Source organism: Drosophila teissieri, chromosome 2R, assembly GCF_016746235.2.
Source record: "Drosophila teissieri strain GT53w chromosome 2R, Prin_Dtei_1.1, whole genome shotgun sequence".
NCBI classification, from domain to species: Eukaryota; Metazoa; Arthropoda; class Insecta; order Diptera; family Drosophilidae; genus Drosophila; species Drosophila teissieri.
In genome coordinates this window covers 14,290,884-14,310,905 of record NC_053030.1, presented here as the reverse complement: position 1 = coordinate 14,310,905, position 20,022 = coordinate 14,290,884, and the positions used below count along the sequence as shown (strand labels likewise).

Below are 20,022 nucleotides of genomic sequence, written 5' to 3'. Positions count from 1 at the left end.
ATAGCAAGAAGGGAAAAACTAACAAAAAGATTGAAATATTGGTTCTTACATATTTGCTAGTAGTTTATTTCCTTAGAATAGCTTGGTTCTAGCTTATTTTGTACGCATATTTATATTTACATTTTTGTATCGCTTGAGCAGAGCTACGAACTATTCGCCTGTTCGCTGAGTATATGGGACCAAAGATTCACCCTGTCCGTTTGGAATTCGCTGGCCACGTGAACCTCGAAGCCTGCGGAGGGATCTGGTGCATTTGCGAACTCGTGATAATCGCATATTCCGTCGGGACGTGACTCAAGCACCTCAATGGAGCAGGGGTTCAGTGACTCGGAATTCCTGGGTTTTCTGCGAAATGTTTTGATTCATTATTTACCCATACTTTCCACAGCACTAGACTCAGACTCACCCAAACTTGGCGAAATGCACGAAGTAATCCACGAAGGAATGAATAACCTTCGCCTCCGTGGAGTTCCGCTGAAAGTCCGGAAAGAGCAGAGGACTACGGAACAGGTACAGCAGATCATCGCAATGGACCACTCCGTATTTTCCACTCACATTCGCGGATGTATAGGCAGAGGCATAGCTCAGGGATCCGCGATAGTTGAAGCTATATAGGTAGACGGGATTCGGCGTGTGGCAGACATTCTTTCGAATGGTGTTGTACATGGGCTGCTTGAAACCCCTATCGGATATTAACTGGAAATAAGTAAAAATAGAAAATACAGTAAACTGTTTGCGAAAGACTAAATTATTCTTAGATTTCGTCAGGCGAACCCGATAAATGTTCATACATTAAAATGCAGGTAGCTTGATTATTTGCCATTGCATCACATAGCTTAGATAATGAATTAGCACCAACCCTTTCGACTTACATTCATGAACCCTTGAACGGTCTGCTCGTTGACTTCGTGCTGACCCTGGAAATACACTTCCACCAGCAGATCCACCATCCTTTCGCGCCTCTCCTGGCTGAAGCTGGCCGGGAACTCCATCAGCTGCTGCAACAGCTCGTCGAACCGGAAGTTGAAGCTCTGGCGGAGCGTCTCGTTGCCCAGGATGTTCACCACCCGCACAGCTCCCTCACCTGGCACGGTGCCCAGGAGCAGGGGAATGGATGTGGGCTCTCCTTGGGCGAGGATATCCTTGGGATGCTCGTTGAGAAAAGCCTCGCCTTCCAAACCCCTTTCAACCACCGGACGGAAGTTGGTCATGTGGTCCACATCCCAGAACTTGAGACCATCGCCGGCGTTCAGCAGTTTGGTGGCATTTACTCGACGCAGTGCCTTGGTTAGCTTCACTGTACTCAGATTCCTTGCATCCGGCACCTCGGCAAACTGCGCCAGGAGGCGAGTCTGCTCCAGAGGCTCCTCCGCAATGGCGAAGGGCACATTGGCCGTGCCGCTCATGCTGATCACACGATGGAAGAGTCCTTGGGATCTGGGACTCAGCAGGTGCATGTGGGCAGACACTCCGCCGGCACTTTGGCCGAAAATGGTCACCTGGTGAGGATCACCGCCAAAGAAGCGAATGTTGCGCTGCACCCAACGCAGCGCCAAGTTCTGATCCTTTAGGCCAAAGTTACCAGACATCACGGCATCCTGCGTCGATAGGAAACCTTTGTGTGGAACGCCATATACAGAAGTTACAATGTTTTCACGTTTTAAACTAGCTTGGACTCACCAAAGGGTCCTAGTCTGTAGGCCATGGTCACCAGAATCACTTCACCCGAGTCCATAAAGTACTCAGGGCCTGTTATTCCCGGTCCTGCAGAGCCGCCAAAGAAGCCACCGCCATGGATATAGACCATTACAGGTAGTGCCGGCTTTCGAACCTAGATAAGGCAATCATTTAAGCTGGACGGGATTTCACAAAGCCGGATCATCACTACTGACCCTGTACTTTCTTAGATCCTCCAAGGGAATTTAGTTTTAGCTCACCTCTGGCCTGTAGACGTTCAAGTAGAGGCAATCCTCATCGCCGTAGATTACTGGAGTCGGCAGCAGATAGTTCTTCTGGATGCAGTCCATCTTGGGCCCACTGGCATCGTACACCCCCAGCAACTTGGGCATCACCTTGGGGTTCTGCGGAAGATGTAGGTGGTTCATAGAGGGAGTCTCTTAGCTAAGCTGCTCATTTTACTTACACTGAACCTCAGATCTCCGACGGGCGGCAGGGCATAGGGAATGCCCATAAAGGCCTCGAACCTCTCGGACTGGTAGCCCTGGAGGTAGGTGCCCTTGAGGCAGCCGACGCTTGGCGGGCACACGGTGAGCTGGTCCACAGTGGCCAAGGCCGCGCAGAAGGGTCCAGGGCCAGCCAAGAAGAGCTGGCCAAGAAGCAGCAGAAGCAGCGGTAGCATCCGTAGTTGAATCATCGCCGGCGGTCCACGAAATCACTGAAAATAGAGCTAATGGATCATTAGTTATGCAAAACGATTGCTTATTTATGATCAATTTTGTGGCTGCCAATGCTTCGCCAATGCTTTGCGTTAACTCGCTCAAGATGATGTCAACTTTAAATCGGTCTTAAATGGATTTGCCGACCATCATCATCATTGGCGCCATCTCCATCGCCATCACCATCCTCACCATCCTGGTGGAAAAGCTCACTCACTGCTGGGGAAAATCGCGCGAAGAACCTTACGCGACAGAGGCCCAAATCGATCTGACGATTTGTTCGGCTGAATCGTGAAGAAAACTTTTGCTCTGTCCCAGTGACTCTCTGCCCACAATCTTAAAAAACAAATGTGCCCCAGCAGCGACAACTGGGCTGTGGAAAATTTATACAGATCAGCGCGATCTAGCGATTTAGCCAGCTGGTTGGGATCGTTTCGAGAACGGTTCACACGGCGTATGCTTGATCGGTGCGGATAGCAATTGATCTGGAACTGCAACTAGCATCTAGCTACTAGCACCTAGCAGCTAGCATCTACCAGCGACCTCAACCGAATCTGGTTAGGGTAATTTGAAACACGCGCCGGAACGAGTAGAAAGTGTTTCCCTGTTTGCAGTGCTTCCAGCGAAACTGGAAGTGGATTACTTACCCTGATCCGCCAGACTTGACGACTTGCGATCAACTGCGATCGCTTCGTATCGAAATGTTCGCTTTTATCCTGTCTCGCCTCGCAAATTTCGCTTTCAATGCATTCACACAGAAATAAATCACGATGCAGATGTCACTTAAAAAGGTATGGTATTTTGTTGCTCCCACAGATCGATAGTTTTCACTAACTAGTTGGAGCAACTATTGGATACACAATTGTGCTATAACAATTACATCTTATGCAACTTTAATTTATTTAAGTATATTCTAGAGCACATTTCAGTCATAAACAACACAATCTGAACCCTAGATATTCACTCACTTTCGCTTTTATCCCCTGCAGAGAACGTCACGGTTCTCACACCCATGGATCGTGTTCCACCTTAAGATAGCAGAACTTGAGAAGTCTCCGGGCAAGAGGTTTCCCCTATCGGGCGAGATTTATTGCTCTGCGGATCGACGGCAATCTTATCTCATCGTTTGTCGTCGGGCCTTTTATTCGCACTTAATCTCATTTCTTGCACATTCTGCATATGTAAATTGACCTTCGAATGGGGCAGCAGGCATTTATGAAAATGGAACGCACTTACAATGCCCCAATGAAAATCTGGGGTATCTGCCACGATTCCCATTCCAATTCGCATTCCCATTACACAGTCTGTTCCATTTCGCAAATTAATGGGATTTATTTAATGCGGGTTCATTCTTAAATTAACCCGATGTGTAGATACAATTGGATTGAGACCTATGAAAACAGCTTTTTCCATATGGGAAATGCTGTGAGCTGCATGCTGTTACGAATATCTTCCAGATACTTTTCTTTGTTGCCACCAAAGTGCAGATACTTGCACATTCCCTGATCCTTGAAATCCGAAGCTTTGCAGCTAGATGCTTCATGGAAAATTCTATAGGGATATTAAATAAATTCAACCTATGTTGTTATAGTGTTTCCAGCTTACCCCGTTTGGGTAAAGTCAGTCATCAGCGAAGCCATTCGTTGGATAACCTTGGCATCCTCCGAGTCCTTGGGGAAATCCTCGAAGCCAACTGGAATGCGTATGGTGTGCAGACCGTCATCCATGTGAACGGCTCCAAGTCCAAAATCGTCAGGTGCGCCCGAAAAGAACTTGTTCATAGAGCTTAGGCCGATAAACTCAAAGATATAGATGTACAGTGGATTCACATCGAGATTGGCATAAGTGAGATAAGTCGAAACAGTTTCATAAATCGGGTAATAAAAGTTAAAGTCACCGGAGATCTCTGCCAACTTTAACATGGTATCGTTGTTCAGACTGTCGCCTTTGAACTCATACGCCTCCAGTATTTCGCTGACCATCTGGACAGGAGTGCCCTCGGGAAGGTTGAGCAGCAGAGCCATGTGTTCCAGGAAGTTCTCGTTGAACTCGGCCCGCAGTTTTGGATTTATGAAGGCACGCATCATGAATAGGGAACCTTCGCCAGCTCGAGAACTTAGGCTAAGTACCCAGGGCACCTGGTTAATGCGACCTGCCCTGTGGGCTTTCAGCGGATCCTCGACCAAGAAGGCATCTGGAGATGGAGCCTCCAGTACTGGCAGACTGGAAAGGTGGGGCATGTTATCCCACACCTTTAAGCTGTCCACACTGAGCAGGAGTTTCTTGGGACACACTTCACGTAGCGCTTCAGCAAGATCCTGGCTGCTGAGACTCTCCGCTTGACCGATGGCCAACTCCTTGCCCAGACGCCTTGCCTGACTTAGCGGATCTTTAAGGATCTTCATGGCCGACAGGAACATGGTGCCAGTCAGGGACATGGAATTTTGGAAGAGTCCTGCAAACAGGAGTATTACTTAAGTGCAAACTAAATACAAATTAGACTGACCCTTTGAATTGGGACTAAGCATGTGCAAGTGCGTAGACATTCCTCCAGCACTGTGCCCAAGGATCGTGACCTTGTTGGGATCTCCTCCGAATGTAGCTATGTGCTGTTGAACCCACTGCAGCGCCAATCGCTGATCCTTGAATGCGAAATTTCCAGGCATGTGCTCATCGCCAGTGCTAAGAAAACCTGCAACATTTGTTGTCGATGTGATTGGTGGTTGATAATCCCTATAACTTACCGAAGGGACCAAGGCGATAGCTAGCTGTTACCACGACTACCTTGCCGGTATCCATCAGATACTCTGGTCCAGTGGCCATCGGATGGGCAGAGCCGGCAAAGAAACCGCCCCCATGTATATACACCATCACGGGCAAGTTAGCACCATCCCGTTTCTATAAAACCAAAGCAATCAGGATTATCCTAGGATATTTACAAATCTTGATACCTTGGGTCTGTAGACGTTCAGGTAGAGGCAGTCCTCCACGCCCATCACGTCCCATTCCTTCGCAAAGTAGCTCCTCTGGATGCAGCTGTCTTTCGCCATTCCAGCATCGAGTACTCCCTCCCAGGACTCAGCCGGCACAGGATTCTGTAAACACTCAATATACGTAATCCTCCTGAAAGTACCGACGGCAAGAACAATCCACCTTAAGACGCAGCGGTCCAACTGGCGGCTGGGCAAAGGGTATGCCCATGAAGGCTTCGAAGTCTCCGCTCTGATATCCTGGCATAAAAGTGCCTCGCATGCAGCCCATATCCTTCAAGCACACATCCAGGGAGTCCCCGAAAGCGACAGCTACCACAAAGAGTACTCCAACTCCGGCGAACAGCATTTTGATATGATCTCCTTTGGTGCAACAGAAGCTCACTTATATACTCCATCTCGCTGCAGAGTGCGAAATGCAAATTCCGGTAATCAAGTGCAACAATAAAAACCACAATTATCGAATCCTAATAGGTTTTATTTCTGTAAAGTAGAAAAGCGCGGGTAAGCTGCCAGCCAACGCTAATCGTATATGATACACCGATAATATGACGTCTATATAGCCTAAACACGCATTCAAACCGAACTTACGACTAAGAGGTATAATTACAATGTCTATACAACATGGCGATTTAACTAACAATGAACGATGCGGTTTTGGACAAATGTAACTAAATTACAGGCCTACGAACCGGAACTATTAATAAAACTAAGTATCTCCCGGTCAAATGGGTGATAAACTGCGGCGCTGGGCGGCAGTCAGCTGCGGATGCCACATATCCAGGATGAGTACAAGGCGTGGCTGGCTTCCGTTGTGCCACACCTCGTGTTCGAAGCTATCATCGAATATGAACAGTTCTCCCTCACGCCATGTTCTAAAGCAGTATATATTAGTGAATGATATTAAACGTTTGTTAATTTTCCCTCACCTTTCCTGCTCTGCCACACGGAGTGAGGTTTTCTCCGGCTCTGGAGCAGCTAGCGTGAGGTGTGCCCTCAGTCGGCAATTGGTGGGTCCACAATGCGGCCACACATGCGTCTTGGCCTGCATAACACTGAACTTCACTTGGCCTCGTCGACAGCCGGCGGACTCGGGAAATTCCTCCAGCAGGCTACAGGTGATCGGAGCCCTGCGGCAGTTGTCCTTCACCCGACGACCCTGGGCATATAGCTCATACTGCTGCCACACTCCTTTGTCGCGCAGCAGTTCCGCCTCATCCTCGAAGAATCCACTTCTGCCCAGCAGCGCTAGTCCCTCATCACGAATGGCACGCCAGTTGAGAGTCAGCCTCTCGAGCTGCCTTTCATAGCCCGTTTCCTTGGGCTGCCAGAAAGGCTGTGCTCTCAGCCTGGGCTCATTGTACAGCGATCTCTGATAGAGGCTGGCAAAGAATCCTTTGGCAACACCTTTTCTGTACACCTCAAGAGCTTCTGATTGCATGGACAAGCGCTGCAGGGTCTCGCCCAGCGACAAGTAGAAGAAAGCCTCTTGGGTGCCCTCCTCTTGCGAGTCCACGGCATATTGTAGATACGGCAGAGCCTTGGCGTAGTCAGCATGGAACTGTCTGAGAGCCAGTCCATAATGAAGCTGAGCCACTGCGTTGGTTGGAAAAAATTTCAGGGTTTCCAGAGCCACCTTTTCAACCTGCTGAAGACTGGGAGACAATCATAAAGTATTTGTGAATCAAAGTAGCCTGTCTTACCTACTTGTTTACCATAAGATAGGTGAGTGAGAGTTGGTTACGAAGCCGTGGATCCTCAGGCAAACGTTCGATGAGCAGCTCGTGGATGGTAGTTGCCTGTCGGTGGTGACCTATAATTCAATAGGCAAATTCCATTAGGAAAACGTTACAGCTGAAATCTTATATTCCCTTACCCAAAAATCTCAAATTCTCGATGCAGCTTTCGCCGGCGGTTTTGAACTCCTTAGTGCTGGCAACAAGCTCGCCAAAAGCCAAGTATCTTTTGTAAGCATCGATGGCTTCCCACAGGCGCTGATTGCTGCGCTCCTTTTTGGCCAGAACTTCCAGAACGCGGGCTCTTCCCAAGTGGGCGGATGGCTCGTGGGCAAAGTTGGTGGTGAGCGTGTTAAAGGATCGCAGGGCTTGGGCATAGTTCTTTGGGGTGGATATTAGTTCGCGATTCGCCAGCCAAAACACAAAAAAAGGGTTAGACAAAGTACAAAAGCATGCAATTAGTATAAAATCATTCTCTTAAGAATTGAAACGCAGTTGACAGGAGTTCCAAGGATGAGCCAGCGACCAAAGCTTCCTCCTAGTGGGTGTGTAGTTTTTGGAGTAGCTGGTCGTGGGTTCATCCCAATCATATGCACGTCCTGAAAAGAGCGTTTCTATAAATACATGAATATGGTTAAATCCTATGATTTGATTAATTATCCTTTGTGGTTCTTACATGACTAAGCAGTTATATGATCTAATGAACTTGACAAGCAAACATAAACTAAAGCTTTGAAATGAGATTGTGTTTTTTGTTGTGATGTTCTTTAGTGATTGTTGAGCTAGAGATATATCGAAGATATATAGTTCACGGGTTAATCCAGGTGAAGGAGACACCTCTGGTTGCGACATACCTCTCTAATCATCTCCTCGTTGGCCTTGCGCAACTCTTGCTCGAAAGGATCCTCCTTCTCGGCGGGAGCAGCTGCAGCTTCTTTCGGCTTTATTTCTATTTGGAAGTAAGAATCTGAATTAGAACGATTTCAAGCAGAACAATGGAGTGACATTTTTTGAACGGTTACGGCCTAGATAGCTCCACCTTGTGTGAGGTGTCAGTTTGTTTCGATGTATCCTACGGCTAACACTTACGATCTGTTATGTGTAAAGCGATCGGTTTTTGTCGTGTGTCTTAAAGTAGTGTTGGGCCTATGATAGCGATTGCTTATGTGATCGATCGAAAGTATGTTGGATGGAGAATGAAGACGGGTGGTCATCGACAGACGTGGTGATTTGTGCGTTTAGTAATTACGTGTCCAGCTGGGGTCGTCGGAGTCTGGATCGCTCTCGAACTCCTTGACGGGCAGACGACCGTATTTGGCCTCCAGCCGGTTCATCAGATCAGCGTCGTCCACGTCGGAGATCTCGTCCTCCTCGTCGGTGATCTCCTCATCGCTATCGCCCTCATGCTCGTAATCCTCGATGGCCCCATCTTCGTATTCCACGTAGATATCGCTGCGGCCGGTTGGCTGTTCTGGTTCCTTTTCTTTCGGTTCGGATTTCGTTTCCTTTGTCGGCTCCTGGGCGTACTTGTACATGGCGCTCAGTTGCTCAAAGGTCTCGGGCACATAACTGGCCATGGAAGCCACGTTGTCGTCGCTATCGTGACGTACTTCATCCTCCTCCTCCTCAATGTCGCTGATTTCCACCTCGATCTCCTCTTCGATTTCGATTTCCTCCTCGGAGTATTCTTTTTAGACAATGGGATATGACTGAGGTTAAAACTCTGGACTTGGCCAGGCATATCATACAGCAGAGGCCTCCAGATCACTTGTCAACCAAATGATTTGGAAGCAACTTCGGCTAAGCCGAAGTTAGCACTTAATAATTCATGTCTCCAACCATCGTCCAGCAGGGGCAGCTCCTCCACATCGTCCGGTATGTGATCCTCGGCAGTGGCAATCGTCAATCTTCGCCTGAATATAGTCTCTGGTGCGGGCTCATCCTCAGCTATGCATTCACCACGGAAGATTCGAACGTTATTCGAGTTAAGGGATTATTAATCGAGCAAGAACAAAGCCATTCAACAATTTCCGTACATACATACATTGGTGGAATAATTTTAACAAAGCTGTGACTACAATCAGATTCAAGAAACAAAATAAACAATCATAATCAAAATAAGCTAACCAAAGAAAGTGCAAAATTTAGACAGGGTTCTTAGACTCTCAGGGTTGAAACAAAGAGAAGCCATTGCCCAGATTTTGTTTTAGTTTTGTTAATACATCGAGAATATAGTAGATCACGAGACAATAAAGTCATTTTTTGATTTTACCAATCGCTTGGTGGGTTAGAACGAAAAGCGGCGCTTAGTAAAAGTTACTGAGAAGATTCCCCGGAGTATGGTTTATTTGATTAGCATAACATTTGGCGTGCTTGGCGGATATGATTGATAGAGACCAAGAGCAGAGAGCGGAATACAAAGAGCGGAGATTTGGGGAGAGCAGATCAGCATTGAAGACTCACTTGTATTTGGACTTTTCCTTATCAATACAAGGCGTGAAACTAAGGCAAGTGCAACGCCAACGCCAAATTTAACGGCAACTGTAAATGAGTCAGGTTTTAGTATGATAAAACAAACAAATGCCTTTTGCACTTTCTTGTACAATTTCGGTTTCTAAGTTCTTGGTTGTGTAGGTGTACATAATTCTTTCTGTTTGGTAAGGTGGAGCATTTCAGTCGGTCAGTTCTTAAGGTTCTAAGCCTGCAATATCCGTTAACCGTTCAACTATTCATTTCTTCGCTACTTACGTGATGCCAACCAAGAGGAGCCCTCTTCTTTGGGCTCCTCCTCATCATCCTGGTCTTGATCCTGCTCTTCACTCTCTACTGCTTTTGCTGGCTGTGTATCCTCGACATCATTTTCAAATTGCTGATCGAGGGACTCAAATTCATCGTCATCAGCGTCATCTGCATCTTTTTTGTCTTGATCCTGCAATAAACGATTTATTTAGCAACAAATACGAAGACCAAGCAAACTATTAACTAACCTCATCGTCGTCATCGTCATCATTTGCATCTGCTGCAGGAGCACTTTGTGCCGCAGATTGGGATCTTGGCGCCTCTACTGATTCTTCGACCTCTTGCTCTTCCTCATCCTCTTCATCGTCTTCCTGCTAAAAACATAATACATTAGTTTTAGGAAATCTTTTCACAAACTATAGATCATACCTCCTCAGCTTCCGAAGGTGGGGCTTCAGTGGACTCTACTGCATCATCATCCGCTGCGGGCTCATCCTCTGCATCCTCTTCATCTTCCTCAGCTTCGTATTCCCCAGTTGCTTCCGTTGTGGCTTCGGTGGTAGCTTCCACAGTTGCTTCTACGGTGCCTTCATCGTCGTTATCCTCCTCCTCTTCCTCCTCCTCCGCATCTTCAGCTGTTATGTTTTCGCCCGCGTTGTTCTCCTCATCTTCATCCTCCTCCTCTTCTTCATCTGCCTCTGGTCCTTCCTCCTCAGTCGGCTGCTCCTCTTCCTCCGGTTCTTCTTCTAATTCTTCGGAGAGGGGCTCTTCTTCTGTAAATGTTTTGTTTTTTATTTTACAATTTTTTGTATTAAGTTATGTCAACTTGCCTTCCTCTTCATGATCATCATGGTCATCATGATCGTCGTGGTCATCATGATCATCTAACGCCTCCCCAGAGGGTTCCTGCACATCATGACCATCGTGCTCATCCCGATGCTCGTCCACCCAGCCATCGAAAACTTTCGAGAACCTAGACTCCGACAGGGGAGTGTCCACTAAAAGAAACAAGTATTAAGTATAATCCCAATTTTTAAGAAATCATATACTTACAATCCTCCAGTCCGCGATTCTCCATGATGATCAGACCCACCAAACCGAGGAGCACCGCCATCAGGCCGAAGAATATGATCTTGGCGCACCAGTGACCGCCAGTTCCGTGATCGTGATGCACGTGCAGGTGGAGATCTTCGTTTCCCATCTTTGTAATGTGAACGCCGTGCGAAGATTCGTCGTCATCTGAGTTTGCATGATAATGAATAACAAAAACACATGTGATTACAAACAGTTTAATTGAATCCACCTTCGAGTGTTTCACTTGGATTTAGTAACTGAGCGAGACATTCAATTAATTTGGCAAAGCATTCCGGGGGGTGTTGGGATAAATGCATATATGTACATATAGGGGGATCTATTGCTCTACCTTGAAAACTGGACTGACGCAGAACACTCACATCGCCCTCGGACTTGCGATCATCTAGACGAAAAGTTAGTTACAATGAGACATATACCGGCATTACAAGCTGATAAGACGGCATGGGGAAAGGGGATAAAGGGGAATTGTTTATGCCAAAATAGGCACAACGGTAAACAAAGAAGCCGCCAGTCATGCTCTTGGGCAGTTGGCCAAGTGAAATTAAATGGCTTTACACATTCGTATGTAGTATGTGGCTACTTATTTCGGTGCCGTGGGTGTAATGGCCCCAGTATCTTTACGGAAGCATCATCATCTGGCATCGTATCTATGTAGTATCTAGATCTCTGTTGCTGTTGCATTGGAATTAATTTGCCGACGAGGTGACGAGCTCTCTATTCTCCAATGAGAGAAAGAAAACGATCAAGAGAGAGCCAAAGATAGAGAGAACAGAAGAGGGAAATAGAAATAAAGATAAGAGGATATCCCAGGGACAACGAAACATCTGTGCTTGCCTTGGGAAAAAGATAAATAAATCAGGGAAAACCACTCTCTCTGCTTTTTCTCTATTTTTGCACACCGATTCAATGCCCTTTTTCCGCCGCTCCCTATTCAAATATCCACTTTTGGGCCTTGTACCTCCCCCCGATCACCACCTCCGCACATGTCATGCATATATATTTTCCTGCTCGATCGGCACACGCATAGCGACAGAAAACAGGCGAGATGTATAATTTTATATAATAGGGCAAAGTTATTTTTAAAGGCACTCGACAATATTATTATGCTAATAAAAGAAATGAACTGCTTGCTATGCGGCGGCGGCGAAAAGACAAAACCGATTTTTACATCAAATAACGGTCCATTGGAGTATGATTGTAGGCAAAAGTACCGTAACAGGGACTTACCGCGTTTTCGGCGCTTATCCTTGCGCTTACGCGGCTGCACATCGCCCGACATTTTGCTCACAAAAGGCACTGAAACCTATGCGCCAATTCAATGGAGAGTGTTTGTTTTTCCTTTTCGAGCGGACCGGGCAAAACTGGCGATCTGGATCGACGAACAGCACGTTACTAAATGCAAATACCGCTCGCACCGTGGGAAAATTATTTATAAAGCGCCTGGCGTTGCCAGATCCGGCGGGAATGATGGCAGCTGGAGATGACAGCTAGACAGTTCTGGCTGGAAAAGTCATGGCAGCTCTGTAAAAATAATTTTCACTAAGTCTTTTAAACGATTTATATACCAATAATTAAAGTGTGGTGTTTACAAAATGCATTCGTATTTTGCCAATAGTTAAATTGAATAAAGTTTTCAATGATTTAGCAAGGCGACTGTTCAGAATACACAATTATTAAAGTTTCTGTGACTCATGAATTTTGTTATAATTTTTGTCTATGCGCTATCACGATTAGGTATAAAAGAGTTAATTTAATTTATAGGTTTCATAGGCTTCAAGGTATTACATATAATAAATTTATTAAAATGCAAAATAATAGCTACCTGTTAATATCGCGTGGCATTTAAATTCATGCGCACTGCAGTCGCTAGATACGTGTGTCACGCGCCCATCTCGAAGAGAACCAACCCCGACCAAGAAAAAAACAAGAAAATAATACACAATTGGCGACGGCGGTGCAGAGGTTCTCCGTGTGATCCGATCGAACGGGACTAGGACCGACACGGACCAGGTCTAAATCCGTGAGGTCAGCGGTATTATGGCCGGCGACATGTCCATCGGCTGTGCGGCCCTGAAGCGATCCAGCAAGCTGAGGTCCTGCACCAGTGCCGCCGACACGGACTCAATGCGGGTGCCCAGCGACCACAGGGACAACGGGAGCCTGGTCAAGCCGCCTCCGGTGCCGCCGCAGAATATGCGCGGCGGTCTGCGGGTCTACAAGATCGTCATCCTTGGCGACGGGGGCGTTGGAAAGTCAGGTGAGCTAGTATGCCATGGATTAGCCGAAAGAAAACGCCGAGTTATCACTGCGCACTTTGATTGGGGCTGCGAAAAATCAATAAATTATCTCAATTTCTTTTACGCTTTGTTTTGACCCCCTCACCACCGACACCCACGAAACTCCACCAACCACCACTCCAACGCCCTCTGAAAACGACGACGAAACCCGAACAGCTGTCACCCTTCAGTTCGTGAGCCACAGTTTCCTGGACTACCACGACCCCACAATTGGTGAGTAAGGCGCAGGACGCATGGCGTCTAAGGAAAAGCACCCAACCCCCACTAAATGTATACCGGGGTTTTTTTTCGCCGCAGAGGACTCCTACCAGCAACAGGCGGTCATCGACAATGAGGCCGCCCTGCTCGACATCCTTGACACCGCCGGCCAGGTGGAGTTCACGGCCATGCGGGACCAATACATGCGTTGCGGCGAAGGTTTCATCATTTGCTACTCGGTCACCGACCGCCACAGCTTCCAGGAGGCATCCGAGTACAGGAAACTGATCACCCGTGTCCGCCTGTCCGAGGACATTCCGCTGGTACTGATTGCCAACAAGGTGGACCTGGAGTCGCAGCGACGCGTGACCACCGAGGAGGGCCGGAACCTGGCCAACCAGTTCGGCTGCCCGTTTTTTGAGACATCGGCTGCACTGCGTCATTATATCGACGAGGCGTTCTACACGCTGGTCCGCGAGATTCGGCGCAAGGAAATGCAGAAGGCCCTGGGCACGGACTCCAATTCGGAGAAGATTCACACGGGGCGACGGAGTCGCTGGTGGCGCATCCGATCCATCTTCGCATTGGTTTTCCGGCGCAGACGAAACCTCAACTAGACCAGGATGCGGATTCCTTCAAACGAGTGCAATATTAACCACAAAACCGAGTAACTTTTGTTCGCTATATTTTGTATATAGCACACACCCATCAGATACAACATACAAGAGAGAATTAACCGATCGAGAAGGATAACTAATTGTTATGGCCACAGTGGTTTTTTATTATTTGTTAAAAAAACTATTTAAAGTACTTGTTGTTGGCCGGAAAGGATAGCGAGGCAGTAGATCAGCGATAGAGTATATCAATACGTTTAAGCACCGATCCAAAAGATACATATTAACAATGCACGTACATATGTTTATGTAGTAAATATTACTAACGTTGATTCCTAGACGAGAGCGATTAAGCAAGTGTGGCAATTGGCTAAAGCTCAAAAGCATTTAAATTCAGCAAGATCGAGGGGTAGTCCCCAACAAACAATCTGATAACTCTGAATCCTAGCCAGGAGATTAACCCAACAGCCAATTGCCAGGTGCGAAGAGCAGAGTGGGGGAAGATTTTTAAACTTATGTATGTACGTATTTACCCAGAATACACGCACATGACATACGAGACACGAGCCACACATTTAACTAATCGAATAAATGTTGAATTTAATGTATACTAATATTATAAATCGATCGATCGACATAAGTATGTAAAACGCGGGAACATTGCAAATTATGAAATATGAATGAGAATGTGCGTTTGTTCAGATCCAAGCCCAAAATTGATAATTTGTAAGTCCACGACAGCCGATGCATTTGTTGTTTAAGTTTGAGAAAAGTTTATTGTTTATATTGTTAAGGACACACGTGTTACGCCTAAGTTTATTTATTATTAGTTTAACGAAATCTGTTGATTACTTTTACCACAAGCAACCACCACACATCACGTTCTCTAAGCATTCACCATGAGTTCCTCTCATCAATGTTAACTGCATCACCAGAAACAAAATACTAACACGGCTTTAATTACTCTGTTTGTTACATGATCCCACAACAGTTGAATGGACTACCATAATTACTAATAATTAATTGTTATTGCGAATCCTGCAACCGTTCGAACCAAACAGATCGACTGACGAAATCAACAGCTAAATACGAAAACGAATCAAATGCGGGTAGAAATATAATAGAAATGCTTTCGCCGAAAGTAAAGCGATTAAAAAGTACGTTTTAAGAGAAAAGGCTTGGGAACTAGATGTTCAAAGCAATGTGTCGTGTCCATGTTGTTTCGAAAACGACATACCTGTTCGGAAATAATATTGAAACCTAATACCTAATCGAAGAAAAACCAAAACATTTTGATCCATAATGTTATGTACATTTTAAATGTAAAAAAAATTAAATACAAAAGCACAAAATAAACAAAAACAATACCCTCAATAAAGATTTTTTTAACCCCGTTAACGATGTGTGTTTTGACTTTAAAAGGCGGGAATTCCACCAAAAAAATCATTTTATTTTATGATTGGCACTTTCAGACATCCATAAATCCATAATCTTAGTTTTCGTGATTAGCAAATCACACGTTTTTCTTAATACCGCTGTCTAATTGAATTCGATCCCCGGCCAAATAAAACAGTGAGTTAAACCAAGAGTAGATCAAATGTACTGTTTATTCATAAGTATAATATAGTTTGGTTGTATCTGATGCATCTTCGAGTTTTTCAACTTCTGTGTGAGAATTACACGATTGACGGTACAAAATACAAAAAAGAGACATACACATATGTACTGTATAGTATAATTATATGTATATTCGTATTTTATAAAATCATAAAATACTCTTCATATAGTTTGGTTGTTTTGTAGTATCTTTTTTTTATGTTTTCCACTCGTTTTAATGCAAAGTACAAATATTAAAAACTCGCTTAATGCGCTCGAAATAGTTTTTCACTTCATCAAAAATTTTCCCTCTTAGCATCTCCCACGCGAAAACTGAATGCATCTCATTTGTGGCTTACGTTTAGTTAAATAAACATTTATCGTTTTTGTTTTGTGTTTAGTTCGGCTCTTGTAATGTAGTTTCGCTTCCAACTCGTATTGGCGGCATGGTCTCTCTGTATCTGATAGATTTAATGGGAACATAACTCTCATCTTGACGCCTACGCCCTCCTTGGACCCCGGGATCCAACTTCCGATTCTGATTCTAATTCCACTGATTCACCTGACTCACTCACCCTCACATACGACACAATCTCATCCAGCCACAGCCGACTACACTTGACAACACAGTTAACAAAATAATAACATACATCTAGGAAGGGTGGACAGAAACGGACACAACTTGAATATGTTTACATATATCGATATATATTTGCTTGCAGTGGCTGACTGATTGATCTGCTCTGCCCTAGGTTTACAAATAATAATGCCAGAGTTATTACTGTTGTTTACTTCGGTTTATAACTACACTAGACTGTATATAAAATCAAATCCGCATTTGACATTCTACTTGGTGCTGCCTTCCCTTATCTCGCTGCTCGCTGCTCCCTCCTCCGCCGATCTTTTAGTAGCTCAAGCTCTGTTTTCTGCTCATGTTGTTGCTATTGGGTGGTGCAGCTTCGTGTATCCGATGTTCTGGTTGTTCTTGATGTTGCTGTTGTTGTTGAGTGGTTGTTCAGCTCGTTATTGTTGTAAAACGTGTGTATGTGTTGGTGTGTGTGTGTGGGAGTGTGTGTATGCTGTTGTTGTTGCTGTGTGTGTGTGTGGTAAAGATTTTCATGTTGTTGATTTGCTCTTTTAGAGCAAAAGGCATCTGGTCTTCTTCCTCTTTTTGACTTGCAGCGCGGCCCTAGTTGCCGTCTCGAAAACATCCCGCACACCCTCCTTGGACTTAGCCGAACACTCCAAATAGGCAAAGGCATTAATCTTCTCGGCCATGGCGCGACCCTCCTGCGGCTTCACCGGCTCCTGCTTCATTTTTGCTAGATCCTGTAAAGTCATTTGATTAGAACATTGCGATTCAATGGGCCAACAGTGCGTATACGTACCCGAATTGTGTTGGGATCATTTCGCAAATCTTTCTTATTTCCTACCAAAATGATTGGAACATTTGGACAAAAGTGTTTGACCTGTAAGAATGATAGAGGGATTAGTTAATATCATGTTTTTGTTTCATAATCTATATAGTCGAACGTAATAAGAAACTTTTTTTCTTCTTATCTTTCACTACAAAAAAAAAAAGAAAATAGTTACAAACTAGTAAGACCCATTAAATTTTAACGAACTATCCTCGTTCTATACTAAGTCCATTCATTTTCATTTTGATATCTACAACACAGTTAAGAAAAAAACATATCATAAGCAAATAAATTTGTTAATTTCAAAAATAAGTGGTCTATTTTAAATGGAGCCGAAAATTCTGTATAACCTTATTCAAAATGTATAATTACATTACATTTAAATCTTTTGTCCATACTTTTTTGTTCTGTATAGTTTATCGTTCATAACGATCGACTGATAAAAACAGTTCTGTAATTGCGGTAGAACTCACCTCTGGGGTCCATTTTTCAGGAATATTTTCTAGCGAATCGGGTGAATCCACTGAGAAACACATCAGTATGACGTCAGTGTCGGGATAGCTCAGCGGTCGTAGTCTGTCGTAGTCCTCCTGCCCGGCCGTATCCCACAAGGCCAGCTCCACCTGGAGAATCGGATGCGGATTATGATTGAGAGTTGCGGTTGCAGTTGTGTCATCAGGGTTAATAGATAGATGGGGTTATTGGGGCATGGGGAGGAGGTACGGGCTCGGAGGGAGATGGGACAAGTTCGAGTTGAAGATAGCATGAGTGCGAGTACGAGTGCCAGTACGAGAGTATGGGGTGTGAGCAAGGAACTTGACGGAAATGCCAAACGAATTAATCACATCGAAGCGAGGCAAAGCGAAGTGGAATGACGTGAACTTGTCTGTATGTAAACGCTATCCAAACAGAAACACAAACAGAAACTGAAAATTGAAAACCCGCCATATTGCGCAGCAAAGGCAAACACAGTGTTTATTTCGAAAAAAAAGCGCCTGAAAATACTGTAGATCCCAAATGGAATATATGAACATATGAACATATAGCCAAATCATGACTTGATGCCCCAATGGAAATCGCACATTACATTCCGGAGAGTAAGGGAGTGCGCCCCCCACCCCCCGTTCAGAAGAGAGTACAGGTAGGCAGGGAGAAAGAGTGAGAGCGCGCGAGAGAGAAACAGAGAGAGCGGGGGGCGGCGCAACGCATTAAACTGTATGTGCGCAACGGACTTGTATAAGACAAATACAAAATAAAAGAAAAGAAAACGAGCGGAAGGAAGGGAGCAACTTTGCTGGTGTGTGTGTGTGCTGCCAACTCTCTGTTTAGTATGTGTGCGTGTGTGTGCAAGTGTGGGGAAATGTGGCCAAGTGTGACTTAATCACTGCTATCAAAAGTTTAGATTCTTTGGAATAGTCCAAAATTTGCACTCCACTTTACCGAAAACGATCTTCATTTTTCTTTCGCTTTTCCAGACACCTTTGTTTATTGCCGTGTCTGTGGGCATCAGGCGATATTGACTCATTTCATTTTACAGTGGAATAAAAGGAAATACGACGACCAAGGTGTGGGTGAAGTTGTGGGTGGCACAAACAAGAGAACAATAAACACACACCCATGGGAGCACACACACTCCCGCACACCCGCACACACAGACAGAGGCGGGTGGAAAGTGTAAGGAGGATACGCGCACTTGAAAAACGGAATGAATTGAGAATGCACACAAATTATAAAACGAGATCAGATGATTATCACTTGGGTGGCAGGGTGGGGTTATCAGGGGAGTGGGGGTCAGCTGCCGGTTGGGGGTGGTAACAGGGCGGAGGGGACGGGAAGGTACATAGGTGTGGGGTGGGAAAAGGGGCTTACCTGTTTGCCATCCACCTCGATGTCGGCCACATAATTCTCGAATACGGTGGGCACATAGACCTCGGGGAACTGATCTTTGCTGAAGACAATCAGAAGGCAAGTTTTACCGCAGGCACCGTCGCCGACAATTACCAATTTCTTGCGAATCGTCGTCATTGGAAGTTCTGCAAAAGGCAAAATCAAACTGTAGCAAGATGCAATGCAAGTGCAGCGGCGGCCCGAGGATTCCCAGTCCGAATCCGAATACAATTTCGATTCCGAATCCAAGTCAGCCGTTCTGTATTATATATTCGCGAAAACTGAACGAGCGCGACGCGAGCTGTTCAAAAAATTATCAAAATGAAAAAGCCACACACACACATACAGTCACACGCACACTGGTGGACACAGACACGAATACACGCGCGCGCTGGCTCTCTTTTCCGATAGCCCTCTCCCGCTCGCACACACACTTAGTCATACTCGCGGCTGGACGGCGATCTAATAGTCAAAAGTGTGGGGTTCTTTCTTATCTGGCCATTGTCCATTGTCCGTTAGCCGAGTTTTTCCCGTTTTTCTTTTCGATTTTTCGCATTCGCATTTTCATTTTGGTCGCGTCATAGGGCCGCCCGCTTCTCCACCCCTCTCTCCAACACTCCAGGAAACTCCTCTCTCCGCGCCCCGTCCCGCTCACACTTTATTCCAAAAACATCTCATCATCCACTCACGGTACGTGTATGTGTGTGTGTGCGTGTGTCGGTGCGCCTATGGCTGGGCGTGTGTGCATTTGTGTGCGTGCTGTGTGGAATTTTTTCACTGCTGCTCTTTCGGCCACTTACAATTTATATTGGTGATTTCACAACACTCAGCACGAATTCGACACTTAATTTGCTTACAAAATGGCACAAATTTGTTGATTCTTATGCGTCTACCGTTTAGCTATATCGTATAAAAGTTAATGCAATTACAAAAATTCGAATTGAACTCGACGATTTTTTCCCATGCAAAATGACGATGAACAATGTTCATCCGTTTCATTTCTCGGTAGCGGGATGAACGCTCGATGACCAACCAACGCCTTCGAGCACAGGGCTG

At 45.5% G+C, this 20,022-nt stretch overlaps 5 protein-coding genes across 23 annotated transcripts; 1 reads left to right on the top strand and 4 right to left on the bottom strand.

The window, feature by feature from the left end:
• Positions 1-49: 49 nt before the first annotated feature.
• LOC122615109 (juvenile hormone esterase) lies at positions 50-3,114 on the bottom strand. Of its 5 annotated transcripts, none has more exons than XM_043790002.1 (7): positions 3,044-3,114; positions 2,144-2,395; positions 1,938-2,081; positions 1,681-1,831; positions 873-1,615; positions 407-696; positions 50-345 (listed from the first exon to the last, which is right to left on the bottom strand). In XM_043790002.1, the coding sequence occupies exons 2-7, from the start codon at positions 2,372-2,374 to the stop codon at positions 144-146; spliced, it is 1,761 nt and encodes a 586-aa protein (XP_043645937.1). In that variant the 5' UTR covers positions 2,375-2,395; positions 3,044-3,114; the 3' UTR covers positions 50-143. The 5 variants fall into 5 exon arrangements, with proteins under 5 accessions (XP_043645937.1, XP_043645935.1, XP_043645934.1 ...); XM_043790000.1 differs by having other exon boundaries at positions 2,144-2,407; positions 3,044-3,077; XM_043789999.1 differs by lacking the exon at positions 3,044-3,114 and adding an exon at positions 2,589-2,866 and having other exon boundaries at positions 2,144-2,407.
• A 673-nt stretch (positions 3,115-3,787) lies between these two features.
• Positions 3,788-5,735, bottom strand: LOC122615110 (juvenile hormone esterase). The gene is made up of 6 exons (XM_043790005.1): positions 5,550-5,735; positions 5,348-5,491; positions 5,141-5,294; positions 4,903-5,088; positions 4,002-4,851; positions 3,788-3,947 (listed from the first exon to the last, which is right to left on the bottom strand). Exons 1-6 carry the CDS (start codon positions 5,733-5,735, stop codon positions 3,788-3,790), a joined length of 1,680 nt encoding a protein of 559 aa, XP_043645940.1.
• A 111-nt stretch (positions 5,736-5,846) lies between these two features.
• Positions 5,847-12,439, bottom strand: LOC122614702 (aspartyl/asparaginyl beta-hydroxylase). Of its 15 annotated transcripts, none has more exons than XM_043789322.1 (16): positions 12,184-12,415; positions 11,285-11,338; positions 10,915-11,100; positions 10,692-10,859; positions 10,291-10,631; positions 10,110-10,235; positions 9,871-10,051; positions 9,586-9,663; positions 9,167-9,196; positions 8,962-9,069; positions 8,372-8,809; positions 7,977-8,071; positions 7,263-7,503; positions 7,094-7,199; positions 6,316-7,041; positions 5,847-6,261 (listed from the first exon to the last, which is right to left on the bottom strand). In XM_043789322.1, exons 1-16 carry the CDS (start codon positions 12,233-12,235, stop codon positions 6,111-6,113), a joined length of 3,081 nt encoding a protein of 1,026 aa, XP_043645257.1. In that variant the 5' UTR covers positions 12,236-12,415; the 3' UTR covers positions 5,847-6,110. The 15 variants fall into 15 exon arrangements, with proteins under 15 accessions (XP_043645257.1, XP_043645255.1, XP_043645256.1 ...); XM_043789320.1 differs by having other exon boundaries at positions 10,291-10,634; positions 12,184-12,412; XM_043789321.1 differs by having other exon boundaries at positions 10,110-10,232; positions 10,291-10,634; positions 12,184-12,411.
• A 398-nt stretch (positions 12,440-12,837) lies between these two features.
• On the top strand, positions 12,838-14,207 carry LOC122614704 (GTP-binding protein Rit2). The gene is made up of 3 exons (XM_043789336.1): positions 12,838-13,213; positions 13,410-13,466; positions 13,551-14,207. Exons 1-3 carry the CDS (start codon positions 12,994-12,996, stop codon positions 14,066-14,068), a joined length of 795 nt encoding a protein of 264 aa, XP_043645271.1. The 5' UTR covers positions 12,838-12,993; the 3' UTR covers positions 14,069-14,207.
• A 1,435-nt stretch (positions 14,208-15,642) lies between these two features.
• LOC122614705 (ras-like GTP-binding protein Rho1) lies at positions 15,643-19,941 on the bottom strand. Its single transcript, XM_043789337.1, has 5 exons — positions 19,767-19,941; positions 18,949-19,112; positions 17,553-17,702; positions 17,050-17,130; positions 15,643-16,990 (listed from the first exon to the last, which is right to left on the bottom strand). The coding sequence occupies exons 2-5, from the start codon at positions 19,102-19,104 to the stop codon at positions 16,799-16,801; spliced, it is 579 nt and encodes a 192-aa protein (XP_043645272.1). The 5' UTR covers positions 19,105-19,112; positions 19,767-19,941; the 3' UTR covers positions 15,643-16,798.
• Between the last annotated feature and the right edge of the window lie 81 nt (positions 19,942-20,022).

What these genes read in the sequence shown, in the direction of transcription:
- LOC122615109 (XM_043790002.1), bottom strand. Translation starts at nt 2,374, where the DNA reads ATGATTCAACTACGGATGCTACCGCTGCTTCTGCTGCTTCTTGGCCAG. An exon ending in CTACAGACTAGGACCCTTTG is followed by an intron (nt 1,616 to 1,680) that starts GTGAGTCCAAGC and finishes TTCCACACAAAG; the next exon opens with GTTTCCTATCGACGCAGGAT. An exon ending in CCGTTCAAGGGTTCATGAAT is followed by an intron (nt 697 to 872) that starts GTAAGTCGAAAG and finishes ACTTATTTCCAG; the next exon opens with TTAATATCCGATAGGGGTTT.
- LOC122615110 (XM_043790005.1), bottom strand. Translation starts at nt 5,735, where the DNA reads ATGCTGTTCGCCGGAGTTGGAGTACTCTTTGTGGTAGCTGTCGCTTTC. An exon ending in TTGGACCGCTGCGTCTTAAG is followed by an intron (nt 5,492 to 5,549) that starts GTGGATTGTTCT and finishes GAGTGTTTACAG; the next exon opens with AATCCTGTGCCGGCTGAGTC. An exon ending in ACTGACTTTACCCAAACGGG is followed by an intron (nt 3,948 to 4,001) that starts GTAAGCTGGAAA and finishes ATATCCCTATAG; the next exon opens with AATTTTCCATGAAGCATCTA.
- LOC122614702 (XM_043789320.1), bottom strand. Translation starts at nt 12,235, where the DNA reads ATGTCGGGCGATGTGCAGCCGCGTAAGCGCAAGGATAAGCGCCGAAAA. An exon ending in ATGACGATGACGACGATGAG is followed by an intron (nt 10,052 to 10,109) that starts GTTAGTTAATAG and finishes CGTTTATTGCAG; the next exon opens with GATCAAGACAAAAAAGATGC. An exon ending in CTCCTCTTGGTTGGCATCAC is followed by an intron (nt 9,664 to 9,870) that starts GTAAGTAGCGAA and finishes ACTCATTTACAG; the next exon opens with TTGCCGTTAAATTTGGCGTT.
- LOC122614704 (XM_043789336.1), top strand. Translation starts at nt 12,994, where the DNA reads ATGGCCGGCGACATGTCCATCGGCTGTGCGGCCCTGAAGCGATCCAGC. An exon ending in CGGGGGCGTTGGAAAGTCAG is followed by an intron (nt 13,214 to 13,409) that starts GTGAGCTAGTAT and finishes AAACCCGAACAG; the next exon opens with CTGTCACCCTTCAGTTCGTG. An exon ending in CTACCACGACCCCACAATTG is followed by an intron (nt 13,467 to 13,550) that starts GTGAGTAAGGCG and finishes TTTTCGCCGCAG; the next exon opens with AGGACTCCTACCAGCAACAG.
- LOC122614705 (XM_043789337.1), bottom strand. Translation starts at nt 19,104, where the DNA reads ATGACGACGATTCGCAAGAAATTGGTAATTGTCGGCGACGGTGCCTGC. An exon ending in TCGAGGTGGATGGCAAACAG is followed by an intron (nt 17,703 to 18,948) that starts GTAAGCCCCTTT and finishes CCGATTCTCCAG; the next exon opens with GTGGAGCTGGCCTTGTGGGA. An exon ending in ATGATCCCAACACAATTCGG is followed by an intron (nt 16,991 to 17,049) that starts GTACGTATACGC and finishes ATGACTTTACAG; the next exon opens with GATCTAGCAAAAATGAAGCA.